Source organism: Hyla sarda, chromosome 1 (genome assembly GCF_029499605.1).
Source record: "Hyla sarda isolate aHylSar1 chromosome 1, aHylSar1.hap1, whole genome shotgun sequence".
In the NCBI taxonomy this organism is placed as follows: Eukaryota; Metazoa; Chordata; class Amphibia; order Anura; family Hylidae; genus Hyla; species Hyla sarda.
Window position 1 is genome coordinate 296804583 of NC_079189.1, and position 16860 is coordinate 296821442.

The window sequence follows — 16860 nt, forward strand, 5'->3', positions numbered from 1 at the left end:
ATTAGCCACCGGAGTACCCCTTTAATTTTGTTTGTGCTACCGCAGAGATAGGAAACCTCATCAGATGTGCTCAGTGATACAGTATAATGCAAAAGCTTTCCATTCTTGCATTACAATAGAGACAGCTATTCAAAGATCAGCTCCCTAGAGTGGTAATACAGCCAAAACTCCTTGATAGAACCAAACCAAGGTATGCTGCACCCACTCTTCAACTTCATGGGTCACAGCATTTCACTTTCTGCTTGAGCAAACTAAAGGCTGCCTCAAAGGGAACGTATCATCAGAAAATCATACGTTATTGGAATCAGGATTATTATTCCTAGCCAGTAGAGCAGTCCCAATAGTTTGATATTTCCTTTGAATCAATATAGCTTGGACAGGATAAGCAGTCATGTCAACATGATTAAAAAGTGTAGGTTTTAAATAAGCACAGTCATGAAAAAAATGAATATGTCATAGACACATATCCAAAGTTATGTTCAGACCCAATCGATCATCAGTACGGGGCGGGAGAAGTGCGTGCTTATCATATTCTCTGCCAGCTCTGTGTCACATTTCCTGGACCGACTTATAATGGACGTCTACAGTATGGGGTCATCCATGTCTAGTGGAGACACTCAGACCCCAACAAAAAACTTTGAACATGTCCATAGGACATGTCAAGTTTTTTTTCCATTGACAGGTGCGCATTGAAGGCTATGAACACCTTTACAATGATATTTTTTTTATTGTTGATGTTTCCTGAATACAAAATGAAGATACTTTCTAAATAATCCTCATTAAACATTTCCTACTATTTAGAAAGATAAATCTGATGGACTTTCTGCCCACTTAGTGTAAGAGATAAGCAGGAGGGAAGTTACACATGGGGCACAGATAGTAGATAGGAGAAAAGACAGCTTGGGCACTTAGCACAGGTTGGAGATAGAGAGTGCCACACTCAATGAGTAGTTTGCAGTGGAGAATCATATAGGCTGTGTAGAAAGAACACAGAACTCAGAACTCGTACAGCAAATTGTAGAGGCTGTAGAAGCAAAACTTTTAATAAAGACGTCCATTGCCTGTAATGACAGATAAAGCTCTATATTTACTGTCATAGCCTGGTCCCTAGGGGAGGAATGTGTAATCCATTACTTTCTTCCACAGAAATGATATATCTAAGCATAAATGAATGTAGTAGAATTCTATACTGCTTATGGAACAGACTTCTATCCTATATACAACACACAGATTGTGGGGGATGGCTAAATTGTAAATGTGTAGTAAATTTCCCATGTCTTCAATATTTTTAAAGTTCCACCAAATACCGCAGTTGGCACAGCTATATTCATATAAAACCACTATCATGCATTAATGGGCTCGCCGTAGCTACGGTGTCCAGCATTCAATGGCAGCAGCTGGGGGGCAACAGGTCAGGCACTTGTTTATTCTTCAGACAGGTAAAACGTGGACAGGTTTAGGCATGGACGCCACACACCCAAAAAAACATTTTTCACCACACAAAGAATAAACAAGTACCTGAGCACAGTACTTGGTGAGTGCCACTTCATTCTATTACGTTATGTTTTAAATTTCTTTAGGACAGGCCATGAATATTAGATCGGTGGGGGTCCAACTCCCATCACATTTACTGATCAGCAGCTTGAAGCAATCACAGTGGCGTCTACATTATTTACCATTCTTACTGTGGTGCCAAAATTAGGCATAGCCACTTCATGATGTACAAAGTCCCTTTCAAGTGCCTGGTAAAAAGCAGCACCTGCCAGCAATGCCTTGTCAAGGCCATGTCCCCTTCAGTCAGCTGATTGTAGGGTACTGACCAACAGCTATCTGAAATTAAAATGTTGGCTCACTACCAGTGGTTTTACACACTTTTTTTTTTTTTTTTAGAAAAATGTCACTGCAGTTTCTTATGTCTTTTTTTTATAAGACAAAGCCATATGTAGGTCCATTTCCCTTTCCTTTTAAATCCACATCTTTGCTTTGTCTAAAACACAAAAAAAAATTGAAAAAACTGCAGCAATCTTCCAAAAAATGGCCCTTAATAAGTTGTCCACCATGCTAAGTATATGATGGGACAGAAAATTAGGTTTTAGACAAAGAATTAGCCATGTCTCAAGAAGTTATCCCTTCCCTATAGGATAAGAAGATGATAAGAAGGGATAAGAAGATGATCAGTGGTAGTAGACTGCTGCGACCACCACTGATCCCGAGAACAGGAACAAAACTGTCCCCAGAAGTCTGCGCTTCACTCATTCTCTGTAAAGCCATCTAAAATTGTGACAAGTTTAGCAATGTTCTGCAGCCCACATAGAATGAATGGGAAATGGGACGATGTCCCCACATTTGCTCTGTTCATTCGGGAGGACAGTTTTGTCCCTGATCCCTGTTCTCAGGATCAGTGGGGATCCTAGCTGTACACTGCCACTTATCCGCTTGTTATTCCCTAAGTAGATGGAGCAGAGCGGTGAAACGAGCCGTCATTCAAGCCGTCTGGGCGGGGCCACGGCCGCAGCAAACAGAGCTGGTAAGTGTAAGTCCTTGCCCAGGGGACTACTTGCCAGGGGGTGGGGGACTTTACAACTTAATATCTTCATCATGCCTCGGGGCACAAACATCCCCTGGGGATGGCGAAGATAAAGATTTTAGCATATATAACGCATTACCAAATATTATATATGCTGATTAAATATGCTGATTGGTTCCCTTTAAAGTATGTAACTTTCTTACGGCCTGGTTGAGCATGCAGCCTCTAAAGGGTTGTTCCAGCAGCAAAACAAAAAAAAAATATTCAGATATTGTAGGGACTATTAAAAAAAAAAAAAAAAACTATTCTTGCCCCTATAGCTCCTGATCGGCTCCTGTCTTGGAAGCAGGAAGAGGACAGAAGCATCAGGGGACTTAAAGAAGATGAATGGGAGCTGCAGGAGGCTAAAGGTAGATATCTATAACTTTTTTTTTTCTATTTTTTCATGGCCCCAGTAAAATCTGATTGTCAGAATATCCCTTTAATTTTAGTGCGGAATTCTACTGTTTCCCTTTAAAGGCAATGGACATCTTTGCAGTGATTTTTTTTACTGCTTGTATTTTTTCTAAATGCAAAATTAAGTTTTTAAATAGTCTTCATTAGAAATGTCCTGGGGTATGTATGGGGAGTGAATAAAACTTAACTTTTAATAGTTAAATAAAACCCACATATATGGTGAGTGTCCTATAGATAACGTCAAGTTGTGCATTACCATCCAGTAAGACACAATTCAATAATTGACAAACTGTTAAGCATATAGTTATCACTTCTCACAGTAACAAATCAGTCACTATCCCAAGATTCAAAAATGGTCTCCAGAAACTGCCCAACGCGTTTTAGACCTCCTCAGGGGCTTTGAGGGAGACAGTGACCTAGAAGAAATAAATATTCACTTTGCATCTGCTATTTTTGCATTATATGCTGATACAGTAGCGGCTCCTATAGGAAGTTCTTGTGCTCAGCAGAACATCCAGCACACACGTTAAGAACAAGTCTACTGAGCAGGTATAGCCCATGCCCCTGTAAGGTAATCTATTAGGTGTTTGCGTCCTTGCTCGTTCATGTGCGTACCCGCTATGGCGGGGAGCCTTGTGGTCGTGTCGGCTACAGAGCGCACATGAGAAATTTCCTACTATATAGCTGCTGCTCAGAGAAAGTGTCAGGCAGCAGAGTTCATGGTTTGATATTGTGATCCCGAATATTTATAATGCAAATTAGATTTCTTCACCAAAAAATACTTTTTAGAACAGTCTCTGAGGCAAAACCCAAGTATTGATAATCTTAAAGTTTTTTTTTTAAAGGGGTTGTCTGGGGGAAGAAACAAAGGAATCGGCCACAAAAGAATAAAAAATTCCCCACTGCTTCGGTTTGGTCTGTACTGGTGTCCCCGCTACTTACCACTACCTGGTGATTTCTTGACAAGAAGATTTCCTGAGTGGGCCTTTTTCTGCATGAGTAACCCTTATTTTTTCTTTCTAAGCCATCCCGACCCCGTTTCGAAATGTTTACTTTGCCAGACAACAGCTTAGACTTAGTGGTGCACTTACCTCTTCCCATTGATGAATATACCGGATGAGTCTGGAAAGTCGAAGTAACCTAAGGAGACTGAGGATTTTAGTAAACCTCACAATTCTTAAAGCACGTGCAGTCTTGTAGACTTCAGAGTCAATACCTTTTTCTACAATGAGAAAAATGTAGTCCACAGGAATGGAGGATACAAAGTCCACTACAAACCATGTGCGTAAGTACTTGCGCTTGATCTTTTGTGGATCCAAGACGATTTCAGTGTTGTCCTCAATCACAATACCTGTGCGGAAATTCAGGACCAAGTCCATAAGAAAGAAGGTGTCCGACACCACATTAAATATGATCCATGGGGTGGTTGTCTCATCTTTGAAGAACGTAATTCCCACAGGGATGATTATGAGGTTCCCCACCATGAAGAGCAGCATTGTGAAGTCCCAGTAAAACCTACAAATAGAAGTGAGAGAGAGTAGTAAGAATTGTAGGCCTTTTATTCACATTATGTGGAACATAATAGGAGAGATGTATCAAAACCTGTGTAGAGGAAGACTGGTGCAGTTGCCCATAGCAACCAATCAGATAGCTTGTTTTATTTTTTAAGAGACCTGTGAAAATGAAAGAAGTAATCTGATTGGTTGCCATGGGCAACTGCACCAGTCTTTCTCTACACAGGGTTTGATAAATATCCCCAAAAGTCTTCAACAGCTTTTTTTATCTGTGAAGAAGGTCAAGAAAATACATCAGCAGACAAGAAAGCCAGGAAACAGTGCCGTGAGTGCCGGGAAGGCTACGTAGCTGCAGTGTCTTCTCGCTTCACACCCTACTATCAACACACACTGATGGAAGGAAAAAGGAACAGATAGAGAGTTAAACTAGAGCAAAATGTGCCATGAGTAAACTACAGTGGCATGTTCAATCCAACGTTCTATTACAGGGATAAGCAATAGTTCTATGGTGCCTCACAGAGTCATTATATGGCTGAATATACAAATGCAGATCTATAGGCATTCTTTGTAGTCAGTTAACAGACTTAAAGGGGTTTTCAGGCAAAAAACTATTTATAACCATGACCTATTGGTAGGATAGGCCATCATGCCTGGTGCCAACACCAGGCATTTCAATGGGAGCGGCTCTGCAGTTATTCAGTGCCACCACTACAAACGATTCCCGCACATTGTTAATTTCTGGCACTACTGCAGTGCTCTATTCACAGAATTTAAAGGCGTTATTTGCCAATTGAAAAAAAAAAATTAATGGATCGGGCTGTCTTAAAAATAAAAAATAAGCCATACTCACCTGCCCAACTGCCTGTTTCCACCATCCCTACACTGTCCTCACTATTTAGCTCTTCCAGGGAATCCCCATTAAGTCAATCAATGGCTGCAGCAGGTCACTTCCTTGTGTTGCGATGGGTACCTGTCAGAATGGCATCGGATCCGAAAGGTGAATATGACTTTTCTTATTTTTAAGACAGTCTGAGCTTGTCCCTCTTTTATTATTTTAATAGCATTGTTAACTATTTACATAAAAACAAAACAAAAATATTTTACAGAGCCATGTTGATTATGCCCGTTAGTATATTTTGTGGATGACCTCACGGACACTTTTTTCTCTGGCTGATGCTTAAGGGGTTATTTCTGTCTGGTGACGTGATTGGCATATCACTGGGATATACCATCACTTTATAACAGGCGGGGGTTCAGTCATAAAGTGATGGCATATACTAGTGATATAGTAATCACTTCATGAGACCCTCAATGATCATAAGACCCCAGCACTCAAGTGAAAGCTTTTCCTGCACAATGGTGCACTCAAAACCCTCAGACAAGTATGCAGGTCTGCATCCCTGACACCATCAGTAGGAATCCTAGAGGGTCCAGATATGCTTCTAGAAATGGAAATAACCATTTAAGGGTTTGTTCACATGTACAATATTTGCTATGTATTTCATGCTGCAGATATTATCATTGACTTTCCAGTATAAAATCTGCAGCAATAATAGAAGACATGAACATACCTTAAAGCTGCTTTCACACTGGGGGATATTTACTATGTGCAGCGTTTTCAAACAACACATATATGTAAAGATTTGCCTATTTTCAGTTTGTTGGATTTACTAGGAGGGCCATGCGTCTAAGGATGGGTTTACATATATGTGTTGTCAGGCATCTTTTCCCTCCGGTGCTGTAGAGAATGCACGGGAGGAAAACTGATGCTAGAACTGATCCCATTCATTTGAATGGGACAGTTCACATTCATCCGGCATCTCAGTTTGCACACCTGATAGTTGGACTCGCCAGACCGGCACTAGACAGGGGCACATATCTTGCTGCGTTCCCCCGTCCAGCGTTCAGATAAAAAATGGACGCTGGATGCTACAAAACTGAAGACAACTCATGCATGTTGTCATCGGTTGTGTCAAGATTTAGGTTGGATTTACGCGCCAAACACCAGACATATGTAATTCTAGCCTAGGTTATTCCAGCAACTCTGTAGCTGTCTGTTGCACCCAGCACATAAATCTACACCAACTTTGAGCTTTTAGCACTAGCAGCGTATCTGTTGAAATGCCACACATTTTAGAGCAATATACACAATTTTCTCTGCAAAATCTGTGACCTTTAAACAAATACACTTCTGATGCGGCTTAGTAAATGTCCCCTACTGCGTTTAGCAGTGTCCACTTGTCATGTGTTCCAAAACAATCCCAGTCTATATGTCTTATGTACTCATATTGCTTCCACCAATGGAGGGAAAAAGAGTGAGCAGTGTGCACTATTCCAAATACAAGCATCTAGTAAAAACATATATCAAGTGGTATAAGTATGATATGGTCATGTGCCTCCCCACCTTCAGCCACCCTTATGGATAGAAGCACTGTCCAGACCACACAGAAAAATGGGCGTGTGAGGGGGCGGGACTTCACAGATAAGCATAATGTGGTACAACTGTATTAATATATAAAGTAAGGGTTCTACACACTGTAAAGGGGCTCCAAGCTTGTATAGCAGTGCTTGTTTACTGAGCTTATTATAAGGCTCGGCTGTCCTGCCAAGAGGACGCATGAACGATCCCTGGATCATTTGTGCCACCCTTGGCTCCTATCATTTACACCCTCCATTACACAGGGAGATATCCAGCAAAAGATGCAAAACGGAGAGCTCAGAATAATCTCATTCGTCGGCTGATCGCTGGCCCTATTACACAGGGGGATAGTGCCTGTTTGGCCAATAATCGCCCTAAGTAGCATATACTTATCACTGATATGCTTTGTCTGGCAATGCCAAAAAAGTGGCTGACCCCATTCATTTCTTACAACCAATCCACAACTATTACTCCACATAACTGCAGCACCAGTGAGCCTAGCTAGGCAGTGTCATCTCTTTAGTGGGGGTCTGGTCTCTAAGAATCCCCCCAATTTCCAGTTTGCATGGGCCACAACTCTGATTCAGGTAAATTGCAGCACAACTCCATTCAAGTAAATGGGACCAGCTACAGTTCACTACCAGCAGGGTGGCCGCAAGCATCGCTGTGAAGAGAAACATTGGTGTGGCCATAGTGCTGTGGCCTCTTCATTCTCAGGAATGCTAGGGGACCACCACAGATCATAAAAAGATTAAATATCATACCGATGTCCCATTACTTAAGGGCATACCGATTTAATCCCTAGATCGTAGACCACAGTCTTAATATTCTACCTAGCTCTGATAAAGTATATGTTTGATGGGTTTCTTGCATTTAACCCGAATACACCCCTCTGATAAGGTACATTAGGAACGCAATGGTTACCATAACCTAGATGAGAACAGAACTGTTCCTACAATAGCCCACAAAGAGAAGTCTGCTACTTCTACTTACCACTGGGTCTCCTGGGCACAATGAGGGAGATTTATCAAAACCTGTGCAGAGGAAGAGTGGTGCAGTTGCCCATAGCAACCAGATTGCTTCTTTCATTTTCCACAGGCCTCTAAAGAGGCCTGTGGAAAATGAAAGAAGCAATCTGATTGGTTGCTATGGGCAACTGCACCACTCTTCCTCTGCACAGGTTTTGATAAATCTCCCCCAATATTCTGACATATTTTTTCCTTTTAAACATTTTCCCATTTCATGCTGTGGCTCTTTTTAGAAACCCACATACAAATAAAGTAACCTAAACCAATCTTCACACATCTCCAACCCTTACTACAGTTTTCAAAGGTAGCCTTAGGCTAGGTTCACACACAGTATTTTGGGCCCTTATTTTGAGCCATTTTTACATTCATGTATATAGATACAAGTTTGCCATATATGCAGACAAAAAGACCAATTTCCCCCAGGGAAAGTAACAATGGAGTTTCTTTAGTAAAACATAACTTATTATTTACACAACTAAAAAAATAGATTTCCCCACCCTGTGTTCTCGTAGCATCAGTAGGGTCACGTGAAAAACTACCATATAATCATCCAGTTTCTAAAGAGAGAAAGCGACAAAACAAATGACCAGATTGTCCAGCAGCAAAGCCTTTTCTATGGGACGTGCTGAAATAATAATGCACTATACCACAGTTTGTGGTCATTTAACCAAAACAACCCATCACAATGTTGGGGACCTCCTCCCAATTTACAAAGTCATGATAGCGGACTCTGTTACCCCATAGCCGGACAGATATATTCCATGCCGGCATAAGTAATAAAAAGCTATGTCATAAAAATAGACAACTGCTACACAGGGCTGTGTCTTAGTATAGCACTACATGGGGTGACTCCAGCCTGCATTAAATGAAGCATATTTAGCACAAGAAATGTAAAAATGGGGGGTGAAACAGTAAAGTCCCTCTCCTTAGCTTTGAAACAACCTAACTTTGCGAGGATTAAGGTTGCGTTTGACTTTAAACCATTGTGTGTCATGTGCACTCAGAATGGCAACAATTTATAATGCAGTTAGATTCAGCAGATGCCGCAAGTCAAGTCCAACAGAGAGTTCACAATCTGTAAACAGAAAGAACACAAAAAGGGGCATTTATCAAACCTGAACTTGCTTTTTGTTTAGATTAGAGGGAAAAAAGTTGCAGGGAAAGTGGCAGCCGTGCGCCAAATGTATCAATTAGCATAATAAGCATAATGTGGTACAACTGTATTAATATATAAAGTAAGGGTTCTACACACTGTAAAGGGGCTCCAAGCTTGTATAGCAGTGCTTGTTTACTGAGCTTATTATAAGGCTCGGCTGTCCTGCCAAGAGGACGCATGAACGATCCCTGGATCATTTGTGCCACCCTTGGCTCCTATCATTTACACCCTCCATTACACAGGGAGATATCCAGCAAAAGATGCAAAACGGAGAGCTCAGAATAATCTCATTCGTCGGCTGATCGCTGGCCCTATTACACAGGGGGATAGTGCCTGTTTGGCCAATAATCGCCCTAAGTAGCATATACTTATCACTGATATGCTTTGTCTGGCAATGCCAAAAAAGTGGCTGACCCCATTCATTTCTTACAACCAATCCACAACTATTACTCCACATAACTGCAGCACCAGTGAGCCTAGCTAGGCAGTGTCATCTCTTTAGTGGGGGTCTGGTCTCTAAGAATCCCCCCAATTTCCAGTTTGCATGGGCCACAACTCTGATTCAGGTAAATTGCAGCACAACTCCATTCAAGTAAATGGGACCAGCTACAGTTCACTACCAGCAGGGTGGCCGCAAGCATCACTGTGAAGAGAAACATTGGTGTGGCCATAGTGCTGTGGCCTCTTCATTCTCAGGAATGCTAGGGGACCACCACAGATCATAAAAAGATTAAATATCATACCGATGTCCCATTACTTAAGGGCATACCGATTTAATCCCTAGATCGTAGACCACAGTCTTAATATTCTACCTAGCTCTGATAAAGTATATGTTTGATGGGTTTCTTGCATTTAACCCGAATACACCCCTCTGATAAGGTACATTAGGAACGCAATGGTTACCATAACCTAGATGAGAACAGAACTGTTCCTACAATAGCCCACAAAGAGAAGTCTGCTACTTCTACTTACCACTGGGTCTCCTGGGCACAATGAGGGAGATTTATCAAAACCTGTGCAGAGGAAGAGTGGTGCAGTTGCCCATAGCAACCAGATTGCTTCTTTCATTTTCCACAGGCCTCTAAAGAGGCCTGTGGAAAATGAAAGAAGCAATCTGATTGGTTGCTATGGGCAACTGCACCACTCTTCCTCTGCACAGGTTTTGATAAATCTCCCCCAATATTCTGACATATTTTTTCCTTTTAAACATTTTCCCATTTCATGCTGTGGCTCTTTTTAGAAACCCACATACAAATAAAGTAACCTAAACCAATCTTCACACATCTCCAACCCTTACTACAGTTTTCAAAGGTAGCCTTAGGCTAGGTTCACACACAGTATTTTGGGCCCTTATTTTGAGCCATTTTTACATTCATGTATATAGATACAAGTTTGCCATATATGCAGACAAAAAGACCAATTTCCCCCAGGGAAAGTAACAATGGAGTTTCTTTAGTAAAACATAACTTATTATTTACACAACTAAAAAAATAGATTTCCCCACCCTGTGTTCTCGTAGCATCAGTAGGGTCACGTGAAAAACTACCATATAATCATCCAGTTTCTAAAGAGAGAAAGCGACAAAACAAATGACCAGATTGTCCAGCAGCAAAGCCTTTTCTATGGGACGTGCTGAAATAATAATGCACTATACCACAGTTTGTGGTCATTTAACCAAAACAACCCATCACAATGTTGGGGACCTCCTCCCAATTTACAAAGTCATGATAGCGGACTCTGTTACCCCATAGCCGGACAGATATATTCCATGCCGGCATAAGTAATAAAAAGCTATGTCATAAAAATAGACAACTGCTACACAGGGCTGTGTCTTAGTATAGCACTACATGGGGTGACTCCAGCCTGCATTAAATGAAGCATATTTAGCACAAGAAATGTAAAAATGGGGGGTGAAACAGTAAAGTCCCTCTCCTTAGCTTTGAAACAACCTAACTTTGCGAGGATTAAGGTTGCGTTTGACTTTAAACCATTGTGTGTCATGTGCACTCAGAATGGCAACAATTTATAATGCAGTTAGATTCAGCAGATGCCGCAAGTCAAGTCCAACAGAGAGTTCACAATCTGTAAACAGAAAGAACACAAAAAGGGGCATTTATCAAACCTGAACTTGCTTTTTGTTTAGATTAGAGGGAAAAAAGTTGCAGGGAAAGTGGCAGCCGTGCGCCAAATGTATCAATTGGCGCACAGACTTTGATGAATGCCCGCTACACTGCTCTGGTTCAATGTCGCAGAGCAGTTGCGGGCCGTGCAAAAATTGTATTAAAAATCGCACGGACCTTAATACAATTGTCGCATAGAGTTAAATAGGGCAGGGTTGAATTGCCCTGTGATTTCCCCTAAATCTGGCCCGTGTGATTTTTTTGGTCACATGATAAATTAGTGACCGCTGCACCAAGTGATCTAGTCAGATCACTTCTTGGTCATAAACATCAACCAGTCTAAATAAAAAGTTGTAGGAAAAGTCGCACGGGGCCAACCTGCTACTTTTCCAGCGACAAATTTAGACTAAATAAACCTGTCTGAACAGCTTGATAAATTCCCCTCATAGTGTAGACCCCCTCTCATAAACGTGAATGCTGCACAACATCAATAAGTTGTCTGAAATGACATCAGGCTGGTCCTGAACCCTGTAGTGTAAGTCAGTACTGACTAACCCTAGAGGGTTAGACCGATAGAAAGACCACAAATTGTGGTACAGTTCATGTCTGACCCTCCTGATTATATAGTAGTTTTGCACATGACCATACTGATGCTATGGGAACATAGGGTAGTGGAATTTTAAAAGACTCTATAGGGTAATACTAAAAAAACATCATTATTATATCACAATGAAGAAATGAAAAAAATGCAGTGCCGCACTCACCATTCATAGTCAGACTTCTTTATTGCAAAAAACTCAGCAGGTACATAGGTCAGGTAAAGCTTCTTTCACACTGCCGTAAGGACACGGTAGTGTGACATCCATTGGGAGAGTCGAGGAGAATAGCGGGAGAAAAAAATACTGCTTTTATTCCCGCTATTCCCGTCAAAAAACAATTGCGCCGGATGGACCCCATAATAGTAAATGGGAGCAGTTGGGACCCGTTGTTGCTAGTTGTGCCTTGTCACGAGAACGGCACAAAAGGAAAAAAAAAAATGTCACTTGTTAAGGACCAAAGGCGTACAGGTACACCCTTGCCCCCTTCTGCTTAAGGACCAAGGGCAAACCTGTATGCCCTTGGCGTTTTATGGTCACCGCCGTACACTGGGCTGTGATCGGAACGGGATGACTGCTAATATCTATGAGCAGCCATCCCAGGACATCGCTTGTCAGCGATCGCTGTGATTCTCCAGTCAATTCTCACCTTTTTCTAGCTGATCAGGTCACTGGTGTCCCGACCTCCCGGAAAATAAGGGTGATTGGCACTGTCAGAGACAGTGTTCTTGCACCATGGGGGCTTCCTAAAAGCGATATGCCCCCAAAAACTATTTCAGCAAAATATGCTCTCCAAAATCCATTGTCGCTCCTTCCCTTCTGAGCCCTCTAGTGCACCCACAGAGCACTTTACATCCGCATATGAGGTATTTTCTTACTTGAGAGAAATGGGGTTACATGGCAGGCTTTTTCTCCTTTTACCCCTTGTAAAAATAAAAAATATGGGTCTACAAGAACATGTTAGTGTAAAAAATGAAGATTTAAAATTTTTGCCTCCACTTTGCTGCTATTCCTGTGAAACACCTAAAGGGTTAACAAACTTCCTGAATGTCATTTTGAATACGTTGAAGGGTTCAGTTTTCATAATGGGGTCCATTATGGAGTATTTCTGATGTGAAGACCCTCAAATTCACTTCAAAACTGAACTGGTCCCTGAAAAATTCAGATTTTGAAATTTTCATGAAAAATTGGAAAATTGCTGCTGAACTTTGAAGCCCTCTGGTGTCTTCCAAAAGTAAAAACATGTCACCTTTATGAAGGAAACATAAAGTAGACATATTGTATATGTGAATCAATATATTATTTATCTGGAATGTCTATTTTCCTTATAAGCAGGGATTAATTAACTTATGTGGGCAGGCAGGGAACTTAAAATGTAGCCCCGGGTCTGTTGCGATCCTTCTGTATAATTTATAGATGCGGCTGGCCGCTTTTCTATGGTCCCCTGCACTGCCATATATATACACTCTGGGAAATATGAATAGGTGCAGGGGATCATAGAAGAGCGGCCGGCCGCATCTCTACATTATACAGGTGGATCACAGCGGCTGTCAGAACTTACACTCGCTGCGATCTGTCTATTAATGCAGGTACTGCAGCTCCCAGCATGGAGCAGAGTGTGCTGCATTTTGGGAGTAGTAGTACCTGTAGTTAAGGACAGATCACAGCGGGTGTCACTCCTGACACCCGCTGCGATCATCCTTCATCCCTGAGATACGGAGCGGCATTCTCCTGCGCTCGCATTTCTGCTCTGTACTCTGGCCGACCACTCACTCATTCGTATTTCCCTCTGAGAGCGTTGATTGGCTGCCACCATCCGGCCAATCACCACTCTGGGCAGAAAATATGAATGAGTGATGTGAATTCACATCACTGGCCGGCCAGGGTATAGTGCAGAGATGTCAGCGCTGTATGGAGCCGCTCCACATCGCTGCTATATTATGGACGATCGCATCGGGTGTCAGGAGTGACACCCGGGGCGATCTGTCTATTAGTATAGGAACTACTACTCCCATCATGGAACAGTGTGTTCCATGCTGGGAGTAGTAGTACTACCTTAAAAAAAAAAAAAGGAAAAACGCACACTACATTTTTAGTGCCCTTGCCGCCCACATAAATTGATACCTACTTAAAAATAAAAATTTGTTATAAAAAATATAAATTTCGTTAAATACATTTTTGTCCATCACTACTGCATATTTTTTTTTCGGTACCCAGCAAATTTTGAAAAAAATACCAAAGGGGACAAAAATGCTATTTCCACTCAAAAAAATTGCATTTTTTTTGCACAAAAAAATGCAGGAAATAAAAATAAGTGGAGAGTTAGCCTTAAAATGCTCTCACACAGTGGCTTAGATTGATCACTTTGAGACAAAAACTGTTTGATTTGCACATAACCAATCACTGCTCAGCTAAACTAAACCTGTTTCTGAACGCAGGTATGGAGAGGATATGATGTTCGAAAGTGTCCCCCGTAAGTATTCCCCTGGGCAGGGAGCTATACTCGTCTAGTCCCTCTGCTCTGGCTATAATCACGCCCCCCTCAGCATGATTGAAAGCCCCCATCACCACTCTGCTCCCTAAGCAGACGGAACAGAGCGATGACGCTAAAAGGGGGTGATTACAATGTAAGAGGCAGGACTAAGTAAGTATAGCTCCACACCCACGGGTGGCGAGGGTCACTTTAAAACTATATATCCTCACCATCACTGCCGGCAGGAACATCCTCCCGGGGAGGAAGAAGATCTTACCATATATTATGCATTGTCACGCGTTATATATGATCAAATCTGATTATAGGTTCTCTTTAAGATATGAAAGCTGAGCTGTGATTGGTAGTTATGGGCAGATCAGTACAGTTTTTGTCTCAGACTGATAAATGTAACCCAGCATTTTGGGCTGTTTTGTTTTTTTTTAATATTGAGTTCTATTGAACTCAATGGAAAAATGACTGGTGATCCCAGTTTGGTACAATTTTACAGTCATCATTTTGCAGCCGTAAAAGTAAGTATGAGGTCCTTTTTTCATTTGTAAATGGCTCATAAAAATGTAAACTTTTTATTTTACACATTTTGTGGGTAAATAACCCCAAATGGAACCTGTCACCCTTTTCAGATGCAGGCAGTGGGATGCTGGGACCCAAAACTCATCAAGCACGTCAGAGAAATCAGTATCAACATATGTTCACACAGTGTAATTATCGCTAGATAATTTCGAGGCGGATATTCCGCAGGTGCCGGCATCGTCTCCATAGACAGCAATGCATTTCCAAGTGGATATCAATGAAAGATTTGACATTGTCAATTCTTTCTGCGGAGACTGGAATAAGAAAATAAGAAGTGCAGTGGAATTCCATTGAAAACAATAGCAACAGAATTTCCCAGCTGAAGTTTAATGCCATAATCTGGAAATTCTCCCTTGTGAATGGGGCCTTACTCGGTTAAGCAGTCACAAGGACCAGGAGCTACTCCACTATCCTCTAGGGGGAGATGTGTCACTCAAGGCCAGCTGCAGCATCCCCAAACCCCCCTGTGACTACTTACCTAGGTCCAGGCAGGGAAAACTAGGATTTCTCTTAAATGTCCAAGTGTTTAATAGTAAAATATAGTGTCCTGACATCCCACTCCCTGCACCCGTTTCATGTTGCTCGTGGTTTTGGCAGCATGAAACAGGTGACCGGTTCTCTTCTAAATGATAAGTATAATGGCCCTGGTTCTAAATCTATATCACACTGATCTGATTTTTACTTTTAGGATCAGTATTTAGTACTAACCTTAACACAATAACTCAACCATGCACTGAAAAATACATAGGACTACCTCCACCATGATACCAAACCTAAAGCACATACAGATTCATAGACAGCAGTTCTCCGTGCCATGAGGAGTGATGCCAGTGTTCGAGCAGCTCCCTTCATCTAATTGGATTTCACAATCATTTGCCTGGATTAGCTTCTTATTAATTAGATATCTAAGTTAATTGGAAACATTTCCCTGCGAGACTTAAGAGGAATGTAATGGGAGCTGCAGGATTCCGTTTTGGAGAAAAAGAGAAAACAAGCATGTTGTTCTTCATATCCTGTAATGGGAGGAGGCCTTACCTACAACTTAAAGGGAAACTGTCAGCAGTATCACCTGCCCTAACCTGTTGGTACAGACGTGTAGTGCGGGTGACACTGATAATGGTACTTACCTACCCCAATCTGTGGTCCTGTTCGTCAGTAATGCTATTAAGAAGCATATTGGCTGAACAGGACCATGGATCATGCTACCATGGTAAGTATCCTTATCATCAGTGTCACCCGCACTACACGTATGTATCAACAGGTTAGTACAGGTGATACTGATGACAGTTTCCCTTTAAGATTCCCCTCCTATGTTAGCTAGGTTTTAAAGGTAGGGTCACACAGAAACGGATCCTCAGAGTATTTTATTTTATGCTGCGGATCTGCCAATGACGGACCCTACAGTGTGCCCAGTGGCGTTGCGACCCGGGTGCGGGGGGTGCGGCCCGCACTGGGTGACACCAACCTAATGGGGTGACACCAAGATGCTCCGCAGCACCCACACCCCCTCCCCAGCTACACTGACACCCCCCCTATGTGCGTCAGCACCCCCCCCCCCCCGCCTGTGCTGTGTGTGCGGTGCGCCCGTCCGTTAGCAACCCCCCCCCTTTCAGTGCGCCCGTCCGTCATCACGCCCCCCCCTCACCTTCACCAGTACTGTGCCCGGCCTCCGCTCCCACGTCTGCGCCGGCCTAACGTCGCACCGCATGGCCGCGCAAGGGGACGTCAGTTACGTCACTCGCATTGCGCCGGGTGAGAAGGATCGCTGCGCTGGATGGGTGAGTGTGTGTGTCTGTCTCTATCTATGTTTGTGTGTGACTCTGTGTGTCTGTGTGACTCTGTGTGTGTGTGTGACTCTGTGTGTGACTCTGTGTGTGAGACTCTGTGTGTCTGTCTGTGAGTGTGTGTCTCTGTGTGTTTGTGTGTGTGTCTCTCTGTGTTGTATGTGGTTTTTTGTGTGTGTGTGTGTGTGGGGAGACT

The 16860-nt window shown here is 42.4% G+C and overlaps 1 protein-coding gene across 3 annotated transcripts in view; it reads right to left on the bottom strand.

The window, feature by feature from the left end:
- Positions 1–16860, bottom strand: part of HCN2 (hyperpolarization activated cyclic nucleotide gated potassium and sodium channel 2) — a 77037-nt gene that overhangs the window by 41402 nt on the left and 18775 nt on the right. For 2 of the 3 annotated variants that reach the window (XM_056518011.1, XM_056518012.1), the window contains exon 2: positions 4075–4498. In XM_056518011.1, the coding sequence (XP_056373986.1) occupies positions 4075–4498 (424 nt within the window). Of the gene's footprint in view, positions 1–4074; positions 4499–5347; positions 5522–16860 lie in introns of those variants that run through there. The other variant, XM_056518013.1, reaches the window with a different exon arrangement.